This window comes from Rhipicephalus sanguineus, chromosome 2, assembly GCF_013339695.2.
Source record: "Rhipicephalus sanguineus isolate Rsan-2018 chromosome 2, BIME_Rsan_1.4, whole genome shotgun sequence".
In the NCBI taxonomy this organism is placed as follows: Eukaryota; Metazoa; Arthropoda; class Arachnida; order Ixodida; family Ixodidae; genus Rhipicephalus; species Rhipicephalus sanguineus.
In genome coordinates, this window is record NC_051177.1 from 199,195,429 (window position 1) to 199,214,126 (window position 18,698).

At 51.9% G+C, this 18,698-nt stretch overlaps 1 protein-coding gene across 1 annotated transcript; it reads right to left on the reverse strand.

Annotated features, from left to right (window-relative positions):
• Window positions 1-14,853: 14,853 nt before the first annotated feature.
• Window positions 14,854-16,288, reverse strand: LOC119382163 (uncharacterized). The gene has a single exon (XM_037649886.2). It carries the CDS (start codon window positions 16,110-16,112, stop codon window positions 15,141-15,143), a length of 972 nt encoding a protein of 323 aa, XP_037505814.1. The 5' UTR covers window positions 16,113-16,288; the 3' UTR covers window positions 14,854-15,140.
• Between the last annotated feature and the right edge of the window lie 2,410 nt (window positions 16,289-18,698).

The window sequence follows — 18,698 nt, forward strand, 5'->3', positions numbered from 1 at the left end:
GGGGAAGAGAAAGACCACGGACCGCATACTGGCCAACTTTTTCTGGCCGGGTATGCATAGGGATGTGGAAAACTTCGTTGCCTCTTGCGACATTTGTCAGAAGACTACCAACCGCGGATCGGCGAGGAAGGTACCCCTCGAAAGGATGCCACTTGTCGACACGCCATTTCGCAAGGTCGCCATTGATATCCTGGGCCCTTTGAAACCAACAACCCGAAGGGGTAACAAGTACATCCTGACACTGGTCGACTACGCCACCCGCTTTCCGGAAGCGATTGCCCTGCCCAGTATAGAAAGTGAGCGAGTGGCCGAGGCACTTCGGAAATTTTCTCCCGGGTAGGCGTACTGGAGGACATACTGAGCGACCGTGGGTCAAACTTCACCTCTGAACTCATGTCGGAGGTGGGACGCTTGCTTTCGTTGCGGCTTCAGACAACGACACCGTACCACCCAATTGCCAACGGCTTGGTGGAGAAGTTTAATGGGACGTTGAAGAAGATGCTGCGGCGCATGTGTACGGAACAGCCCAAGGATTGGGACCGCTTCATCGAGCCCTGCTGTTCGCCTACAGAGAGGTCCCACAGGCCAGCACTGGGTTCTCCCCGTTCGAGTTGCTATACGGGCGGAAGGTGCGGGGCCCCCTTCACATACTCAGGGAGCTATGAACTGGGTCGCGCCTGGAGGAGGAGGTGAAGACGGCCTACCAGTACGTTGTCGACCTAAGGGAGAGGCTTGAAACGACGTGTCAGATGGCCCATGAGGCCCTTGACCAAGCAGGAGAGCGCTACAAGCGCTACTATGATCGTGGAGCGAAGGCGAAGATTTTGCATCCGGGTGACCAAGCGCTCCTACTGCCTATGCCTACTGAGCACAACAAGCTCGCCATGAAATGGAAGGGACCGTACACAATCAGAGAAAGGAAAGGCGAGGTCGACTACGTGGTGGAGGTAGGTGATGGTGCGAAGACATCCCATGCGAAATGTTGAGAAGTACAACACCAGGGAACCGGAGCCCGGGACGCCCAATCCCAACGGTCGGGCAACAGCAAGGGGCAAGGAGCCAATATGTCCATGGGGAAGCGCGAGCAACTACCGCGAGTTCGCCGCTTCCGACAAACTCAGTGCTAAGCGGGCGACTGAGTTAAAAAGCATTAATCTCCCGACACAAAGATGTATTTTCGGAGCGACCAGGTGTCACCGACTGGGCTGTCTGTAAGTTAACGACGACAACGGAAGAGCCGGTACATGTACAACAGTACCCCCTTCCCTTTGCGGTAAGACAGGAAGTGGAGGCGAGGTCGCTACGATGCTTCAGATGGGGTGATTGAGAGATCACTCCCCATACAACGCCCCGCCGTGTTGATCAAGAAACCCGACGGCACGAACAGGTTTTGCGTGGACTTCCGACGGCTAAACGAGGTGCTGATCGCAGACGCAGAACCGATCCCGCGAGCGGACTGCCTGATCGCGGAAGTGGGAAGCCGGAAGATTTCCTCGAAGATGGACCTCGCAAAGGGGTACTGGCAAGTGCCCCTAGACGAACAGTCCAAGGAAAAGACGGCGTTTTCAACGTCGAACGGACTTTACCAGTTCAAGAACATGCCGTTCCGCATAAAGACTGCTGCGGCTGTGTTCGCAAAGCTCATGCGGAGACTCCTCGGTGATATTGCCCACGTCTACCATTACTACGATGACGTGCTGATTGCGACGGATAGCTGGGAGGACCACCTGTACGCCTTGGAGCGGGTGCTGGCGAGGTTGCGGGAGGCGGGAATGACCGTTCACCCTAAGGAATGCGAACTGGGCTTCGACCAGTTGTCTTTCTTGGGCCACAAAACTGGGAGAGGAAGGCTGGGCCCCTTGGAAACCACCTTGGACAAGATACGCGAGGCTACACCGCCAAGCACCAAGCGCCAAGTTCGGGCCTTCCTGGGACTGGCCGGCTACTACCGCGAGTTCATCCCAAATTTTGCGACGAACGCCGCACCTCTGACAGACCTGACAAGGAAGCGGGCGCCAAATTATGTTGAGTGGGGAGCCCTCGAGCAGGATGCATTTGATAAACTGCGGAGACTCCTCACTGAGGCACCGATTCTGCAGATCCCAGATTTCTCTCAAGCATTCGTGCTACGCACAGACGCCTCCGATCAGGGGCACAGACGCCTCCGATCATCAACCCCTGAGGTACCTCAAAGAGGCCCGATTCACGAACTCCCGGGTGCTCCGATGGGCTCTACTGCTGCAGGAGTACGACTTTCGCGTGCTAAGTATCAAGGGCACCGAGAATGTTGGCGCGGACTACCTCAGCCGGGTGTAGGCGGCCGCAGAGGTATGATGAGACACTGTTTTTTTTCTCATTTAACTGTACTCAATTTTGTACTGTTCATTTCTCCCTTTTGTTCATCTTATGCTCTGTGCGCGTCTATTGTCGTGAGTGCCCGCGACAGCTTCGGAGCAGTGTTGTGTGCGCGAGTGCTTGCGCTGCCCTGGAACACATCAACGTGACGTTGCGCATGATCGTCTGGTGCTCGGACCGCTTTCAGTGCGCGCCTGTGACTTTGTGGTGCGTTGAATGTTGAGTGATAACATTCTTGTCGCCGGGGTGGTGTCACAAAATGCGCGCACAGTGCGCGGCAATCTTCGAAGAACGGAGGAGGGACGCACCGGAACATGGAGGAAGGAATACTAAGGAGAGGCCCTATCGTATTTCAATGCATTGCGAAAAGTGTGGCTGAAGTGACGTCAGATTTATGGGGCAAACAAACCGTTATGGGGCAAAGAAAACAGCAGACGCCCCGCGGCGTGCTCTCCGCGGTGGTGTTGCAGTAAAATGTTGCAAACAGACGTTTACCAGGCTGTTCGTGCGTGGCAGGCCCGAGCGCTGCCTGCTGAAATTCTTCGTGGAGCGTTTTTGTGCAACAGCGCAGAACACCGGTACGTGCCGTGATCAAAAACGTTCAGCCCCTGCATCATCTTATTCGAACTCACCCAGCAGTGACTTACGTGTTCTGCTGGGCGTTAGGCCTTCCCTTTCGCGTAGCCCGATTTCCCGATCTGTTGCCGGATTAGCGGTTCTTTGTTCGTGTATACGGAGTGAGCGTAGTAGCTATTCGGCGCAACGCCAACCTATAGTTGACATAACTTCACGTCGAAAAGAGGACACCGCTCTATTGTATACGCGATCATGCACGTAAAGTTTGTAATTCCAGTACGCACACAACAACAAGCACGCAGCGAGCGCACACCGCACAATACATATATCACGTAGTCCGATAACAACAACATAAGTTTATTGCCCTTTCGTTGAACGACACAGCCTCTAAAAACGTACGATGCCTTCGGCGCATGTTATGTACGGCGCGTCAGACGCCAAAAACAAAAGTTCACGTGTGTTCTGAGTTGACACAATGAGTAAGAAGCAACAGAGCGCACATCCGAGAGCTTCGCATGCAAATACCATGCATTAGTGATCAGCAATGAAGCGAATGTGTACGTACACATGAAAAGTGACACCCGGCACTGTCCGCAGTGCGCGCGATTTGCACTAGATATACGCAACAGCTGGACATTGCGTAGCTTTCCTAAAGAGCACACGCAAGAAGCAGCATGCGTGAATCAACTGCGCCGCGACGTCGCTGGCACGGCGAAAAAAAGAGGATCGAATCGCGCATGCGCTTGCAAACGACACGACGGAAATCGCTAAATGTTTCGAGGCTCCTTCGCTAGGAGGCAATGCGGGTGTTTACGATGTGGAGGCTTCACGAATGTGACCTCAGGGCCTCTCCTTATTTTTCCTTCCTCCATGCACCGGAAGACCGGCGCGGCGACTGACGTAAGGCGGGAAAGGAGGAAGGAGAAGAGCGGCGCGGCTGCCGCGGTCCCGCGGTCGCCGCGGTGGGGAAGCAGAGTTCGCCGAACGGTTGCAGCAGGTGGAAGAGGGGTCGGAGGTCAGGCCAAACGGTAACCGGCAGCCTGGACTTCGCTGTCGAATCCGCGACAGGTGCTCGCGCAATCTTCGGCGGTGGCGTAGAACTGGTGTTCTTGCCCAACTTCGGCCAGCGGTAGACAGCGGAGCAGCAGCCCGGAATCCACCAGCTCGGACCTTCGACGTGACCCCTACACCACACAGATAAGCGCCATGTTCGGTGGCTCTCCTCTCTCTCGCCTGGACTTTTCGTAATCGGGTGCCATCCCGAGTGTGTTTATCCATCGAGTGTTGTTTTTAGTGTGTACATTTTAGCGTAGTCTTCATTTACCTATTGTCGCGCGTACTTGTCTTTGTTTTGGTCTTTTGAGCTCAGTGTGTATTTTGGTGTTACCTAGCGTACTCTGATGGTATCGTATTAAAGTGCACTGCGTAGTGTATGCGCGGTCTCCCGACTCTTGCCCCTGGCCCCACGTCCGATCAGGCGTGGACCTATCGCCGGTCACTTTCGAACCACGCACTTCACGTGGGGTCGGTCCGTTGTCCGCCCACCCCCCTCCATCGGAGAGTAAATCCTGACACAGAGTCAACTCTGATGTTGAAATTGGCTGCCTCTACTGGCTTTGTAGCTGCAAGTGCATTGCTAAAGCTGCTTGAATGCACCCAACAAGCCTGTGTAATGGTATTGACAGATGGACAGACAAGACAAACCCATTTGTTCTCACTTAGCTGCCATCACAGGAAAATGTTGCTTCAGGTGAGGTTTCCTGGTATGGAGAATGCACATGCACGAACTTCGTGTTTGTGCCATACCACAGTTAACATGATCGACATCTGCTCCAACTACGTGAGCAGCTGGAAATTACTAAATTACACAATCAACTCTACTCTGCACACATAGCGTAAGTTCAAGCAGTGGCAACGTTTTGCACCTCATACTAGCCTATGGACATTGTACTCCTTGATGCTGCCAGCTGCATTAACTGTTTTCATATCTAGCATGCATAGCACGTGCACACAAAGTGGCCAATAATTGTGGGAAGCAGAATAGGTGGTCTGAGGTAATCAATAAAATTCATTGACAAAAATTGCACACATCACCAAAGCGTGTTGTTTAGCATAGGTGATGAAAACGTGCACTCAAATGTACACAGCAAATTCAGTAATTGGCCTTCGAGAATTGCAGGACAAAGGTTGAAGCTTTGCAGAAACAAACCGTATACAGTGAAGTCTGTCCCAAATATTGCAATCATGAAGTTATAAAATTTAAAATTGGCCGCTATATTCTTGAGGTACCATGCAATGCCTTTATGAAAAAGCTAGCATCCCGTACAACAATGTGTGCTGCAAGAAGTCATAAACCTTAATATTTTTGGCACAATGACATTTCCCAGTACCACGTTTTACAGCAAGGCAACATTTATCTTTGCAAAACTAAGCCATGTTCCCAGGCAAAATGCCCTGTCCATGGTGACAAACACATGGAGTACGCTCTTCTATAGCATAGCTGGTTTACTGGAACTAAAAACTACGGTAACGTTATCTTAATTGAACTGGCTAGCAAGAGCCTTCTCGCTGCTGTTTATGCGAAGTAATTTTACCTTAGCGGAAGGTCACAAGAGTAAGTGGCACATAATAATGAGTGCGAGAACACAGTAAAATGATGTGCAACGACTACCAGTTATGCCTATTCGTGGAAACTATTGGGCTCTCTTCCCGAATGAACCAGTTCGAAATAAAACTTATGCATGAATAAACTTACGTTGGTTGCTGGCCTACATCATGTTTTTACTCTGCATTTCCATTTCATTTATCTAACACTCATTGTTTCCCTTCGACATGAATGGCTCAAAAGAAGATTCTTCTTCTGAAATGATTTTGTACCAACACATTGAGCCGGTAGACCAAGTCCTAAGGATCATTTACAGACCGATTTAAGCTCTGTGCGTAATTTGTGTAATTTATTACAAGCTTTTAAAGCTGCGAATCGCCACCGATCACAGCGGCTCAGCCAAACGCGTTTTCAAACCACCCATTTCCAGTGTGCGTCGTCGTGGAAGCGCGACGTCACGCAGGCGGCTGATCTGATTGGATATGTCCAGTCCACGTCACTGAACCTGGGGGGGGGGAGTGGTTTTTGATGTTTGAAATGAAGAGAAAAGTGCACCCCGCAATTGTCTCTCACAGGGGAGGTCACCTCAGCAGTAGTGCACGGGGGAGAGGAATGGGGGGGGGGTTAAAGATAATAGAGAGAAAAGGTAAGAAGGAGGAGAAGAAAAACAACAAAAAAAAGGGTTGGGGATTCGCTAGTTCTGCTTAAAAAAATTAAAAAATTAGATGCGGTTACGGAGGCCGCTGCCGTCGAGGAAATCAAGCAGTGCTGATAGCGCCCACTTGACCGAGTCTCGGTTACCGCCAGGGAAGAGGAGGTACGTGGCGCTGGTCCGCGGGAGACCAAGTCTAGCGTATACGGCTAGCATAGGAGTCCTACTTGTGTCAGCAGCCGGACAGTGTAGTAGGAGGTGCTGAAGTGTCTCAGTGTCACCGCAGTCAGAGCAGTAGGGACTGCCACGCCCGGAGAGGCGATGTAGGCGCTCGGCCGCGCGATGGCAGCCAATTCTGAGCAACACGAGCATCCGGGTGTTACTCGCGAACGTGACGGGCGACTAGGAGATGCCCGACGTCGGCAGAGGAAACGAAGCCGGTAATGACCGTTCCGGGGTCGTGCGCAGCTTTCGCTGCACGATCTGCCGCCTCATTGCCAGGTATCCCAACGTGAGATGGGACCCAGTGGAGGGTAATATCGCATCCATCGTTGCGCAGAGCATGGAGTTGGCGGGCGACCCTTTGTGCAAGATGTCCGCCGAGATCTTCGCGTGAAATTGCAGCCAGTGCTGAGCGAGAATCACAGAGAATCGCCGCTGAGGTGACAGCGATGTTCGCCAAGGAGCATAGAGTTAATATACTGACTCTAGAGGGAAAGCTCCCCATAGGGCCCATGCATTGAAACCTATAACCGCATGGTTCCGCCATGATGGACAAAACGATCGTTGCCAGCGTTGCCAGACCCTGAGACGCTCGCTATATTTGACGGTAGTAATCAGTTTTAATCTACCAACCTAAGCCAGCTACGCGCTGTTCAGAGAACACCAGCTGTGTTTTGATGTGTGAAGCCGTGTGTTAGTGTACGGTTGTCTGTGCATGGTCCGGTTGATAACAGTTAAAATTTCCACCTGTTTGTGCATGGTTTTTACTAGGCACTCCCTACCAAAGTTTTCTCCGTTCGCTGGCACAAAAGGTCACTCGACAGATTCGCAGCTCGAAGCAAAGTCCGTAGGCCGTGGTCGCGCGCTGATTCGACTTGCAATGGCGAGACTCCTGTATCCACGTTCTTTTTCAGCTCATTGCTGCCGTACTTCAGCGCAGAGAGCCGTAAAGCAGAAAAATGTCGATTGCAGCATGCAGCGGCGACTGTGAGTGAGACATCTCCCGAAAACTTCAATCGAAACTAAAGTTACACGGCCCACGAAGCTTTATCGCCGTTAAAAAGTCTAAAAAAGATCGGTTGCGACTAGTTCGTACATAACTTTCAGGGCTTGTCTCATCTCTTCTTTGCCGTCCGTCCTGGTTTGCACTGAAGTTTCCAGCTTGAAAGAAAAAAGGGCTGTCACATGAAGTCGAGTGGTATGCGGCGACAGAAAACGCACACAACGGGACACTATGACAACTACGAGATACACGACGCGAACGGAGTTTCAGGGGCTTTAACACGACGCGCAAACCGGCGCAATCGGCCGCAAGCACACACTCGCGTACTCGCGAGTGTTGATATGGTGGTGCCATCTAGTTAACCAGCCTGCAAACGCTCCTTTCCGCGCGCAGTAAATTGCATAAATAGCCGTCGTATTCTTTCGTAGAAGTATTCAAAATAAACATAAAACAATATCCGCAAATTTTTAATTGTGCAGATGCTTCTTTAGGATTGATATGTGATGGCAAGAATGACAACGTTCCAAGATGTCAGCGTTCTTGTGGTTATAGGTCTCGCGGCCCAGCTTTTCCTCTAGAGTCAGTATATAAACTCTATGCCAAGGACCTCGGCGGCATGTTGATGGCCGCGAGTTCGGCAACCGTGGAAGAGGCGGGGCAAGGTAGGCGACACTTTCGTACTTCTCCGAGAGATGGCGCGACACAGGCCGCAGCCGCAGAGCCGTCGGAGAGAACAGAGCCGTCAACGTAAACAAGGGTGCGTCCCATAAGCTGGTCGTGCAGGAGAGCGGCACATTCCCGTTGAATCGCTGAAACGGGTGTGCGCGCCTTGGCTTTGACACCCGGCAGGGTTTTCCTCACTTCGAGGGGTGTGTGGCGATGAGGGGGGATGGCCGTCCAGTAGCAGTAGGGGGCGTCAGGCACAACTGAGAGAAGCTTGGTTGCTCGCTGCCCGATACCGGAACGAGGCAAAGAGTAGAGTCTCTCGACTAGGTGCTGTCCGTGGGTCGTGCCTTTCATCCGTAGGAGGTGGTGGAAGGCTTGTTTGACGGCACGAAGGGAGATGGGCATTTCCCCGGCTTCAGCAAGGGTGGGGCCAATTTGGGTGCTGCTGGGGAGGCCGTAGAAGGTCCGCACCGCGGCTCGGTGGTGGGCGTCAAGTTCGGCCCACTGTCCTTTTCGGAGAGAGGCCGAGGCAGACCGTAGATGACTCTGGCAGTAGCGACGCCGTTGTAAACACGCAGGGCGAGCTTAGGCGTGCAGCCACGCCCACGGGCAATGAGGCCGCGGGCCGCGCAGAGAATATTCCGGTTCGTGTTGCGCAGCTCGCGGACCGCTGGTCGCCAGGAAAGACGATGATCTAGACGAAGCTTAGAATAACAGAGAGCTGAGCTAGTTGGTAAGTATTCATTCTAAAAAGACAGGGCGTGCAAACAAGGACACAAGAAAGAAAGAGCCAACCGTCGATTAACTTGCATAAAGATGAAATCAAATGCCTTAACAGTTATCTTCAACGTAGACCGCCACGCGTGCCGGATTGATAGGTTCGCCTATTGCATGGGCATGCGCAGATAAGTTTTCGTGCCTTCTTTCCTTTTCAGCCGTTGTGCGTCTCTTCAGTTGTTAGTCGGCGTTTGTGGTGTCCTGTCTTCTTTCTTGTGTCCTTGTTTGCACGCCCTGTCTTTTTAGAATGGATCTAGACGACACCGAGGTAGCGTACTTTGGTGCTCCAGGGGATGAGGGTGCCGCGAAGTGAGAGTTTGGGGCTATAGAATCGTGCGGTTGGACAAGGGTGTACGAGAAGAGCCTCGGTTTTTTGTGGCTGAGAGGGAGGGGCCAACTCCCGAAATGTATCCGTCCACGGCATTGATGGCGTACTGGACTGAGTCGAAAAGAGCGGCACGCTTGTTTCTCGGAGCACTGGCGAAGATGGCAATGTCATCCGCGTAAATAGCCGTGCGTACCTCACAGGGGGTGCGGCTAGGGATGAAGTCGGGAAGTATGGCGAGCACAAGATTAAAAATCACACCATCTCCCGCTAAAGGGGACCATGAGGCGATGCGAAGCAGTGTTTCGGCATGTAGAGCCCGCGTTTCAGAGGTGGAATGGTGAGGCGGAAAGGGGAGAGGGGAAGTGGGAGGAGGGGGGAGAGGGAGAGGGGAGAGGAGAGGAGGAGTGGAGAGGGGGATGGAAAGGGAATTGAGAGGGGAAAGGGGAGAGGGGGAGGAGAGATGGGAGGAGAGAGGAGGAGTGGAGAGGGGAAGTGGGGAGGGGATGGGAAAGGGAAATGAGAGGGGGAAGGGAAGGGAGAGGTGATGTGGAGAGGGAGTGGAGAGGGGAACTGGAGAAGGTCTGCGCATGCGCAGTAAGGGTGGTCACGCCGCACACCACCACCACCACCGCCACCACCACCACCACCACCGGATTGAACTCCGCTATAAGATGCTTCACATCTAAAAGAAAAGGGCTCAGCACAGTTCCCTGTGGAACGCCAGCAACGAGGGGGCGGGGTTCACTGCTCACGTTTCCGATGCGCACACGTAAGGAGCGTCCTTTGAGGAAATCGGTGAGGTATTCCAGCATGCGGCCGCACACGCCGAGGTCACTGAGTGCGTCCAAGATGGATGCGTGTGGAACACCGTCAAAAGCGGACTTGACATCCAATAGGACAAGGTAGCTGGCCTCGTCGTTGTCCTTGGCGTGTTCCAGCGAGGCAATCACATCCGCGAGTGCATCGGCAGTGCAGCGGCTCGCACAAAAACCGCTTTGCGTGGGGCGAAGTAGTCGAGTTCGTCGGCGATCCAGTTGAGTCGCCTTAGCGCCATGGCCTCCATCGTCTTTCCCACGGAGGAGGTGAGGGAGACGGCGGTAGGAGGACGGCAAGGAAGCAGGCTTACCCTTCTTGCGTATGGGCATAACCAGGGCCTCTTTCTATGCAGCTGGGACGAGTCCCGTGTGCCATACTTGGTTGTAGGCGCCAAGCAGTCGCGATAGTTGGCTGTGAGTCAGGTTGCGTAGAACCTGATAGGTGACGCCGTCTCCACCGGGTGCGGGCGAGCGATGTTTGCGGCGGTCAAGAACAAGGGTGAGCTCACTGATCGTGAAGTCCGCGTTGCATATTCACGAATCTCGACGAGGATTCCATCAGTAGGGAAAAAGCATCGAGGCGCGTATAGTTCAGGCCTGTTGCCGATGGGAAGCTCAGGTAGTCGTACACGTTGTAGTGGCTGCTGGCTGGGCGGTGCAAAATTGTCCGCCATGAGTTCGGCGAGGGCTGAGGCAGTTATGCCCATAGCAACCGCAACGGAGAGGACGGGGTATCGAGCTGTTCTGGGTTGGAGTATTGCCGCGAAGATTCTCCACGCACGGCGGGTGTTGCGCGGGTCGTCGAGTGAGACACAGAGCCCCTCCCAGCTCCGGCCTCTTCGCTGACGCGCGTGGCGGCGGCAGACAGCGTCAATACGGTTGAAAACCGTCCAATGTTCATCCTGTTGAGACCGCCTGGCTATCTGCTGCGCTCGTCTACGAGCAGCACGGAGGTTGAGCGTTTTCATGTCGGGAGCAGGAGTTCCAGCGGGAACCGAGCAGCGAGTCGTTGCAGCCTTGAAACAATCGGTCAGAGCCGCGATAAAGTCACAGGATTCGGGGATGGCTCCGCACAAATCTCTGAATCGCGGCCACTGAACCGTGTTGTAGGTGCGCATGATGCGGCGACTGCTTCCGAGGGGCTCCAGGGTGATCGGATAGTGGTCCGAACCCTGTGTGTCGGCGGCGCGTCTCCAGTCGTAGTGAACTCCGTCAGATGCGAGTGCGAGATCAATCGCACTCGGGAAGATAGCCGCCGGAATCTACGGTGTGTCGGCGTCGCCTGCGAAGTGTTGGCAGGGTTGGCTTCTCCGCAGCGCAAAGGAGCCACCTATGACCACGTGACAGCACTCGGCGAATAGCGTTGCTTGAATCATCGAAGGCCGAGCGAGCGGCGTGGCGCAACAGTGGCGCAACTCTGCTACCTAAAGGCAACGTTTTTAGATACTGTCAGTTGGGTAAGCGCGCGCGGTCGCGGCGGCGAGGAGGGGCCCCCTCTCATATCCCGCGCAGCGGCGGCGCTGCTGTCGCTTTGGGATGGTGAAGGAGCGTCGTCTGCTACCTCTGCATGCGAAACAGCGGGAGATTCGTTTCCAAATACGCGGATTTTAGCTAAAGCAGCTAGAGGAGGGCCGGATGAGTACTACTTAGTGATAAATAAGGGCCGCGCCTGCACCTAACAAATGTATGATTAATTCTGTGCCTGCAATGCATTGTGGCGGGGCCAGAGGGGGGGGGGGCACACCGCGCCTGTGCCGTTCTTCCCTCCCACCCCCCCAAAAAAGTCTTTCCCGCTATTGTTTACAGAGCAAAAAGTGACACTCGACCAACACTTGCCTGTCCGGCACCCACTTCAGATCAAGTTTGTGCCCCTACTCCCCGAAAAAAATTCTGCCTGCGCCACTGCAATAGCGTTCATCCGCGTCTGCAGGTTGTGCACGATTCTAAGCGAACGAGCCTATTGTGGTTACACATCGTATAAATTGCGCAAACGGTTGTGCTTCTTTTTGAACAGCTAAGGGAAAATAGACAGGCCACACTGGCAATCTTGCGCGAATTAGCGCCACAATCCTGCTGTGCTTTATATCGGTGAGCTCGCACGCCTCACAGCTGGCACAGCTGACATAAATGGTATAATTTTTACGTGAACATGCATTTCATACACAAACTCCTTGGATTGTAGCTAAAATTATCCGAGCAGTTATGAGAAGGGTTTCCAAAGTGAAGGAAGAAAAATTTAAGAAAAATAGAACGCAGTGCAATAGATGACATACAGCCAGTATATAAATAACTTTTGTTTGGAAAAGCTTTTTAAGTGCTGATGGTAGATTTTTACCATTGAAGGCAACCGAAATTTTACATCAATTTCACTTTCTTCCTTACAGAAGAAATAGCGCCACATGCAGTCAGTTGCTTACATGCATCTTTTGCGCAAAATGCATTCTCAACACTACGTACGACTGTAATAGCTCTGCAGTGAGAGTGTTTTGTGGGTGCTGCATCCCACCCCTTTCACGCCACAGCTTTCAAGCGAATCCAGGATGTCCCAGAAGGTGTCGACGCAAAGGCTGTTTTCTTGCAGAACATTTGAGACTTTAGTTTCAACGCTTCTGAACAGGTTGAAAAATCCGACGAAGGATATTTAAGGCATCCTTCCTTAAACTCTTTTTCTAGAGTAAGAAAACGCTTCTGGACATTCTGCATGTGGTGATTGGATTGCCTGATGCATTCACACACTTCTCATGCTCCAAAAAAGTATGTACAAGGTAGCCACACAAGTAGTATATGATGAAATCTTGTGCAGCTGACATGCCATTTCCATGAGTGCAGTGTTTCCAGCAGCTGGATCACTCTCTGGGGCACTGCAGAGCGTCGAGAGCTTCAACTTGATTGCACTTTGGAGTTTCTCGTGTGCAGTCAGCCTTTCTTTCTTTCCTGCTTTCATCGTCTCTTGAACAGCAGCAAGCACGAATGTTGGCTCGGCCACAACATTGCCAGTCACAGACGTCTTAATCGGTGTGTACAGGCTCAAAAGCCTGTATATGTGCGAGAAGCTCACAATAGTCGGGTGGTCTTCATCACCTCCGAAACTTCTAGTGATGCCGAAAAATCGCTGAAAGAAAACGAAGCAGAATGACATCTCTTTTCTCAAAATATTTTGAAACACTTGCAACCCTGCACCAGCAAATATGTAACAACTGTAAGCTTTCAAAATTTTCTCATTTTATACCTCCAAAGGGTCCTGGTTGAGTTTCCCGGTCAGGACATACTGTGCTCCTTTGGAAAGAAGATCTCTGATGAGATCCAAGACAGATGCGAGCGTCACTCGGAGCGACTCCATGGTCACTTGGGAGGCGAACATGACTGTCCCTTCTCTGATGTGGTTCTGCTCGGTCACGTTCACAAGTCGAAGAAATTCTCCAATCACCTTAAATGAGATCCAGTATGTAATGCTCATTAGCGCGTAGGAATGTTAACGATCAACAGGTTAGTTGTCCACTACTGCACACTTCCTAATGCTGAGAAACCCGCGAAATCAGTTGTCCGAAAAAGTCATACTTGGATCGTGACGACATTCGTTAAATGAGGCTTTTCGTGGCCACCGTGTTTTCTTTTCTTTTATGTGAAGCATCTGTACGGATATTATGTTTATTAAATACGTGCTGTCATTGTAATTACAAGCATTATTCCCTGTAATAAACGCGCTGCTATCACAGTCATTGTTAAGCCTTTTAAGGAAAACTCCCTTTTTATACGTACCTCTATTTCATTTGATGAGCTTCGGATCCCAAAACGTGGTAGCTTAACATTTAGGGCATCAAAGAGATCGTTCACCAATGATGTGAACTGCGCAGTTCCATCAGAGTCCTCCAGGCCAGGATGCTGAAGTCGTTTGTACACCTTTAGGCCAGTGGCAACGCTACGGCTTAAGAGCTGCAAGAAACACGAGTAATATTAGACATTTTGTGCCATGCATGTAACAATTTCGGCGAAATTCAACAGCGTGGTAAATGTTTCTGATCACACTTACCTGCACAGCAAGGCGCACATTCATTTTTCGCAAATTGTCGGGGTTCACATGTTCCTTTGTCAACTTCGGTGCTACACGGAGCTGTTGTTTGCTTTCGACCTCTTGAAGGGTTCGGTAATGGTCAAAATTGATTCTGTGTTCTCCAATCTGCAAAGTACAAAGGTAATAGAAACGTGAGGGCATATCTTTTTAAGTGAGCAAATTTCAATGCACCATGACAGAGAAAATAGATATTCACCATGTCATACTTGTGGCGAAGCAGATGATTTCTTATGCACTTAATGACGTGCGGCACATCACAAAGAAAGTACAGACTGCTGCCTGGAATGCATGGATGTTCGATTTTGTGCTTGGGTGCATGAAAGTTGCCTGTCACACCAAATGTTGACCACATAGACTTGTTTGTACTTGCTCCATCGCTGATGACAGCTACGACTGTTGCATTTTGCTTATGAAGCTCTACGACGGCTTCAAGAACCATTCTTGCAAGAACCCTTCCAGGAGCAGCATTTTTGTCGCAAAGCTGGCGATGGGCTGCACCCATGAATGAAATAGGGGGACAAACATAAGTACAAGTGCGTGGTCCGCCACAGCTGTTGATTCCTCGTCATCTCCATAATCGACAAAACCGTCAACCTTGTAGGTTGCTTGTTGAATGTGAGAGCTCGGCGCACTTTCATTTCATCGAGTATGAGTGTTCCACAGCATCTGGCCCCTTCTTTCCTTTCATGAATGCACCGATGCTGCTGAGCGAAACCTTATTGAACCCAAATTCGCAAGGCATTCCCTTGATAACTTGTTTAAGGCGTGAGGATGTCGGCAGAGGCAGTATGTTCATCTTTGACATCAGCCTATAAGCAGCAGGGCTCGATATTTTAAGGAGCAGGCAAGTCATCAGCCACTCGGTTTCGTAGCGCTTCCCTCTGGCTGACTTCGCTTTTGAAGCTTTCAGCGCAGCACGAAGAGCGAGTTGTGTGCTGGAGGAAGGCCGGTCATGAGTTCGTCCACTTGACTGGTAGACACTTTTGAAAGCTGTGTTTTCATTTTTCGAATGTCGTTCTTCGCTTTTTCTCGAAAAGCTGTGGCCCTAATAACCCTCTTTCTTAGGTTTTTAGTAGTCGAACGTAATTTTTGGTGAAGCCTCGTTGGTTTCGTAGATATCTCCTTTTTTTTTCATCTCTCGTGCTCGCAGATTCTTCCTTGTGCTCTTGCATGGTGGGCATAAGTCTTCCCGGGACAGCCCGAAACACTTAGTGCTCCCCCACACGTCCCGGATCTTCAGGGCTGATGTTGCGGTTGAAATGGAAGGGAATAAGCTGCTATGACAGCCCGTGCATATTTTTAGGCGATCAACATAACTAAGAAAAGCTGATACCATCTGCAGGCTCGTGAGTTTCAGCTGGCTTCCCAAACCATGTTCGCTGTATGCGCACGGGGGAACAAGCTTCCCCCAAGAACTGAGGACAACGGTGAAGTCTTTTGTTACCACCAATGCCTTGTCGATTTCGACAATACCTTTGTTTTGAACAACTTCTGCCTGGATAAGCTCGACATTCCAGGATTGGAACTTTGTTCGGTCTTGTAATGCAGGGAACCAAGTTGCTACCTCTGGACACAACTCTGGATCGGAGGGGACGCCAGTAGCTTCGTCAACATCGCTGTTATCCATGTGAACGTCAGACACATCGCCACCACTTGCCGACACAGGGCGCTCGAAATTCGCGGTTCCTCTAAGTTTCGGGGGTTTCCTTTGCGCTTTAATGCCGCTGGTTTGGACAAGTGTGCAGGAATTGGGAAAAATTCGAGGAACAGCACCAGGTTTAAGTGTCCACCTACCACGTGGAATTTTGACAACGTTTCCGCCTACGATGTGCTCGTAGCAAGAGATTATGTCCTCGGATTCGAAATGTAGGTCGCAAATGTAGGTCTTGACTGTCACCTGGAAGGCTTTTCGTGGAATAGCAGCTGTCCAGGCCTTGAGAACTGCAGGGTCATTCGGGGGTTTGAAGAAGTGCCGCCGATCGCACGTGTTTTCCTCGGAAGCATAGCCACTTCGACAGCCCGGCGCGCTGCAGGTCGGCATGTTTACTATGTTAAACTGCTAATTCACTCAAGCATGCTTGATCGTCGTGTCACATGTGAAATACAATTTGCGATGACCGAAATCTAACGTTGAAGTTCCCGCCGCTGTGGTCTGCGCAAGCGAACACCAACAAAAACATTCGACGCTACCGCGGGAAGTGGCGGGAAGCCGGCGGCGGCGGCTCAATCTCAACGCTACGCCAGCGCCACCCCTCGGAGCGGATACGAGTTGGCGCCCTCTCCGGAGCGCGCTTTTCCAACTCACAGTATCTAAAAACGTTGCTAAAGGTAGCATATACAGTAATTCTAGCTCTCCTCCGCCGGCACGGTGACGTGCTGCGCGGGGCGGATGCGCAGAAGGCATTCGAGGGCAGGAGGTGCGGAGGAAGCTCGCTCTCGGTCGGCCCGGGAGCTAGTAGCAGACGACGCGCGAAACAAGGTGCGGTGGTGGTCAGTTGCATTTGCATACGTGTCAGTCGCCGTTTCGGAAGTCTGCGTGCCTTGTGATTCAAGAACGCGGCCAGGAGAGGCTGCTGTGTTCTCGTGAATATCAGCGGAGCTGGTATCGTCCGTTGAGGAAGAGAAGCTGCTTTCCCCGGACTCAGATTCGAGGCCAGCGGTCTCAGACGAACTTGCAAGTTCGGATTGTTCTGTTTGGGTCGAGGAGGCATCCTCATTGGTGTCGCGAGAGTCCTCTGACACAAGGAGAGGTGAACGATCACATCCTTCTGCTGCAGGAACGACCTCAGAGGCAGGGGGGGTGCTCTGAGTATTAGATTCCGTGGCGCGGTTGGGTGAACGAAAATATAGAGTCACCACTTGTTCCGGTGCCGGGGGTTTGTTCAAGTTGTGTAACAACTGAAGAGGCGTGCTGAGTGGATTCTTCCACTTCAGGACGAGGGGGAGGAACGCTCTTCTGTTTTTTGGTTTTAGCGGCCTTGTTCAAGACAAGGCGGCCTGTTGTGCGGCCCTTTCGTGCAGAGGAGCTCCTCTGAGAAGAAAGGTGCTTGCCGTTGTTGTTGGCACGTGTACCGATGATTCGGCTGGCTTCCCTGAGTAGCGTCTCCATTTGGCGTGAGCTGCCAGCTGGCAGGGAGAGGCCTGGGGCTGTGTCAGGAACGCTATTGTCCATGGGGACAATAGAAGGGGGAAATGCCTAGCTCTACATAATGCTTTGCCCCCTTGGGAGCCCTAAGAAGGGCTACGCTGAAGCGCGGTCGTAGGGACAAAGCAAAAAGAAAGGCGCACGGGCGTGCGTATTAGATAGAAAAAAGAACAACTCGGGAGCGGCGAAGAGATCGACCGATCAATTTAATATCAAGAGAGGATCGTCACTGAACCTCCTGTAGGCAGCAAGCGTCGTCTGCCTGTGTTACAACGAGCTCCCTGTTGACGTGAGCTGAGCAACAGTGTTTATCTCGAGGTTTCTTTTCTTGGGCACAATGAATTGTCCTAGCCGTTTTGTGTACCACATATCTAGCAATTTCTAGCAATTGGTGACTACTAAAGCTGCGACATCGTGCAATGTTCGTGAGGCATCTGGCGAGCGGGATCTCTTGAGCCCGTCACAGCAATGAGCGTCGCGCTCTCGCTATCCGTTCAACGCCACGATCCACGATTTCGTGGCTGTAACTTCACCCCTGAAGACACAACCACATTGCCCGAGTTTACGCTTTTCTGTGATCGTTCTCGAATTATTTTTGCTTGTCCGCATGCTTTTGCAGATTGTCGCCGTAGAGGAGAATAAAATGAGATCTGCTGGTAGTGTGGCGGCGCCTGTCGGAGCAGATATCAACCACTCCGCGAGCTTCGTCTTTGTTGGGCCACCGAGATTGCGTGCAACCCGTCGGCGCGCAATATCTGAGGCCATGACTGGGCGAAGCTCAAACCGTGGAGTGCGCTCATGAGAGCGTTGCGATCGCCGGCGATGCCAGGGTGTCTGTGAGTTGAGGGTGCAAGGCAGTGGTGAGGTGGAGGGTATTCGCAATGCCCACGGACTATACACCAGAGCACGCCTGCCTCGCACCCAGGCTGCCGGCGAGCCGAGCGGATACTCTCGCACCCAGACGCCGGGCTGACTGGGCTGCCGAGGCGCGCGCGGGCTGCACCAAGTGAACAGAGCAAGCTGCAGTTCTGAGGCTTTAAAGTGGGAAAAAGTACCCGTTCACGCCGCTTCAGCGTATAAGAGCTCGTCTGGGCACTACTGCGCTGTCTTTGGATGCCAAAACAAGCAGCGCAACAAGAGGATATTAGCGTTGTCTGCGACGATTACGACGCGCCACGGAAATAGTGCCGGTGCGGTGTTTTATGATTCGCCGCGAGTGGATAACTGTGATTCAAGCAAAAAAACTAGGAGCCGAGTGAAAATGCGCGAGTAAGTATACTAACTGCGTGTATTCTCCAGTGTGATGTCCACCTATTTCATTTTGCGAACCTATAGTTTGCGTGACACGCAGCTGGGTTGAAGGCAGGCGCGAGCTTTATGGGGGGGTGCACCTCATACGTTTGAGCGTTTCCTTTGACGAAAATCTAGTGCAAGGTAGTGCTTTCAAGCACAAGCAATCAGCATTCTTTGCCACTTTCAACG

Excerpts from the sequence above, each read along its gene's own strand:
- LOC119382163 (XM_037649886.2), bottom strand. The coding sequence starts at position 16,112 with ATGCCGACCTGCAGCGCGCCGGGCTGTCGAAGTGGCTATGCTTCCGAG.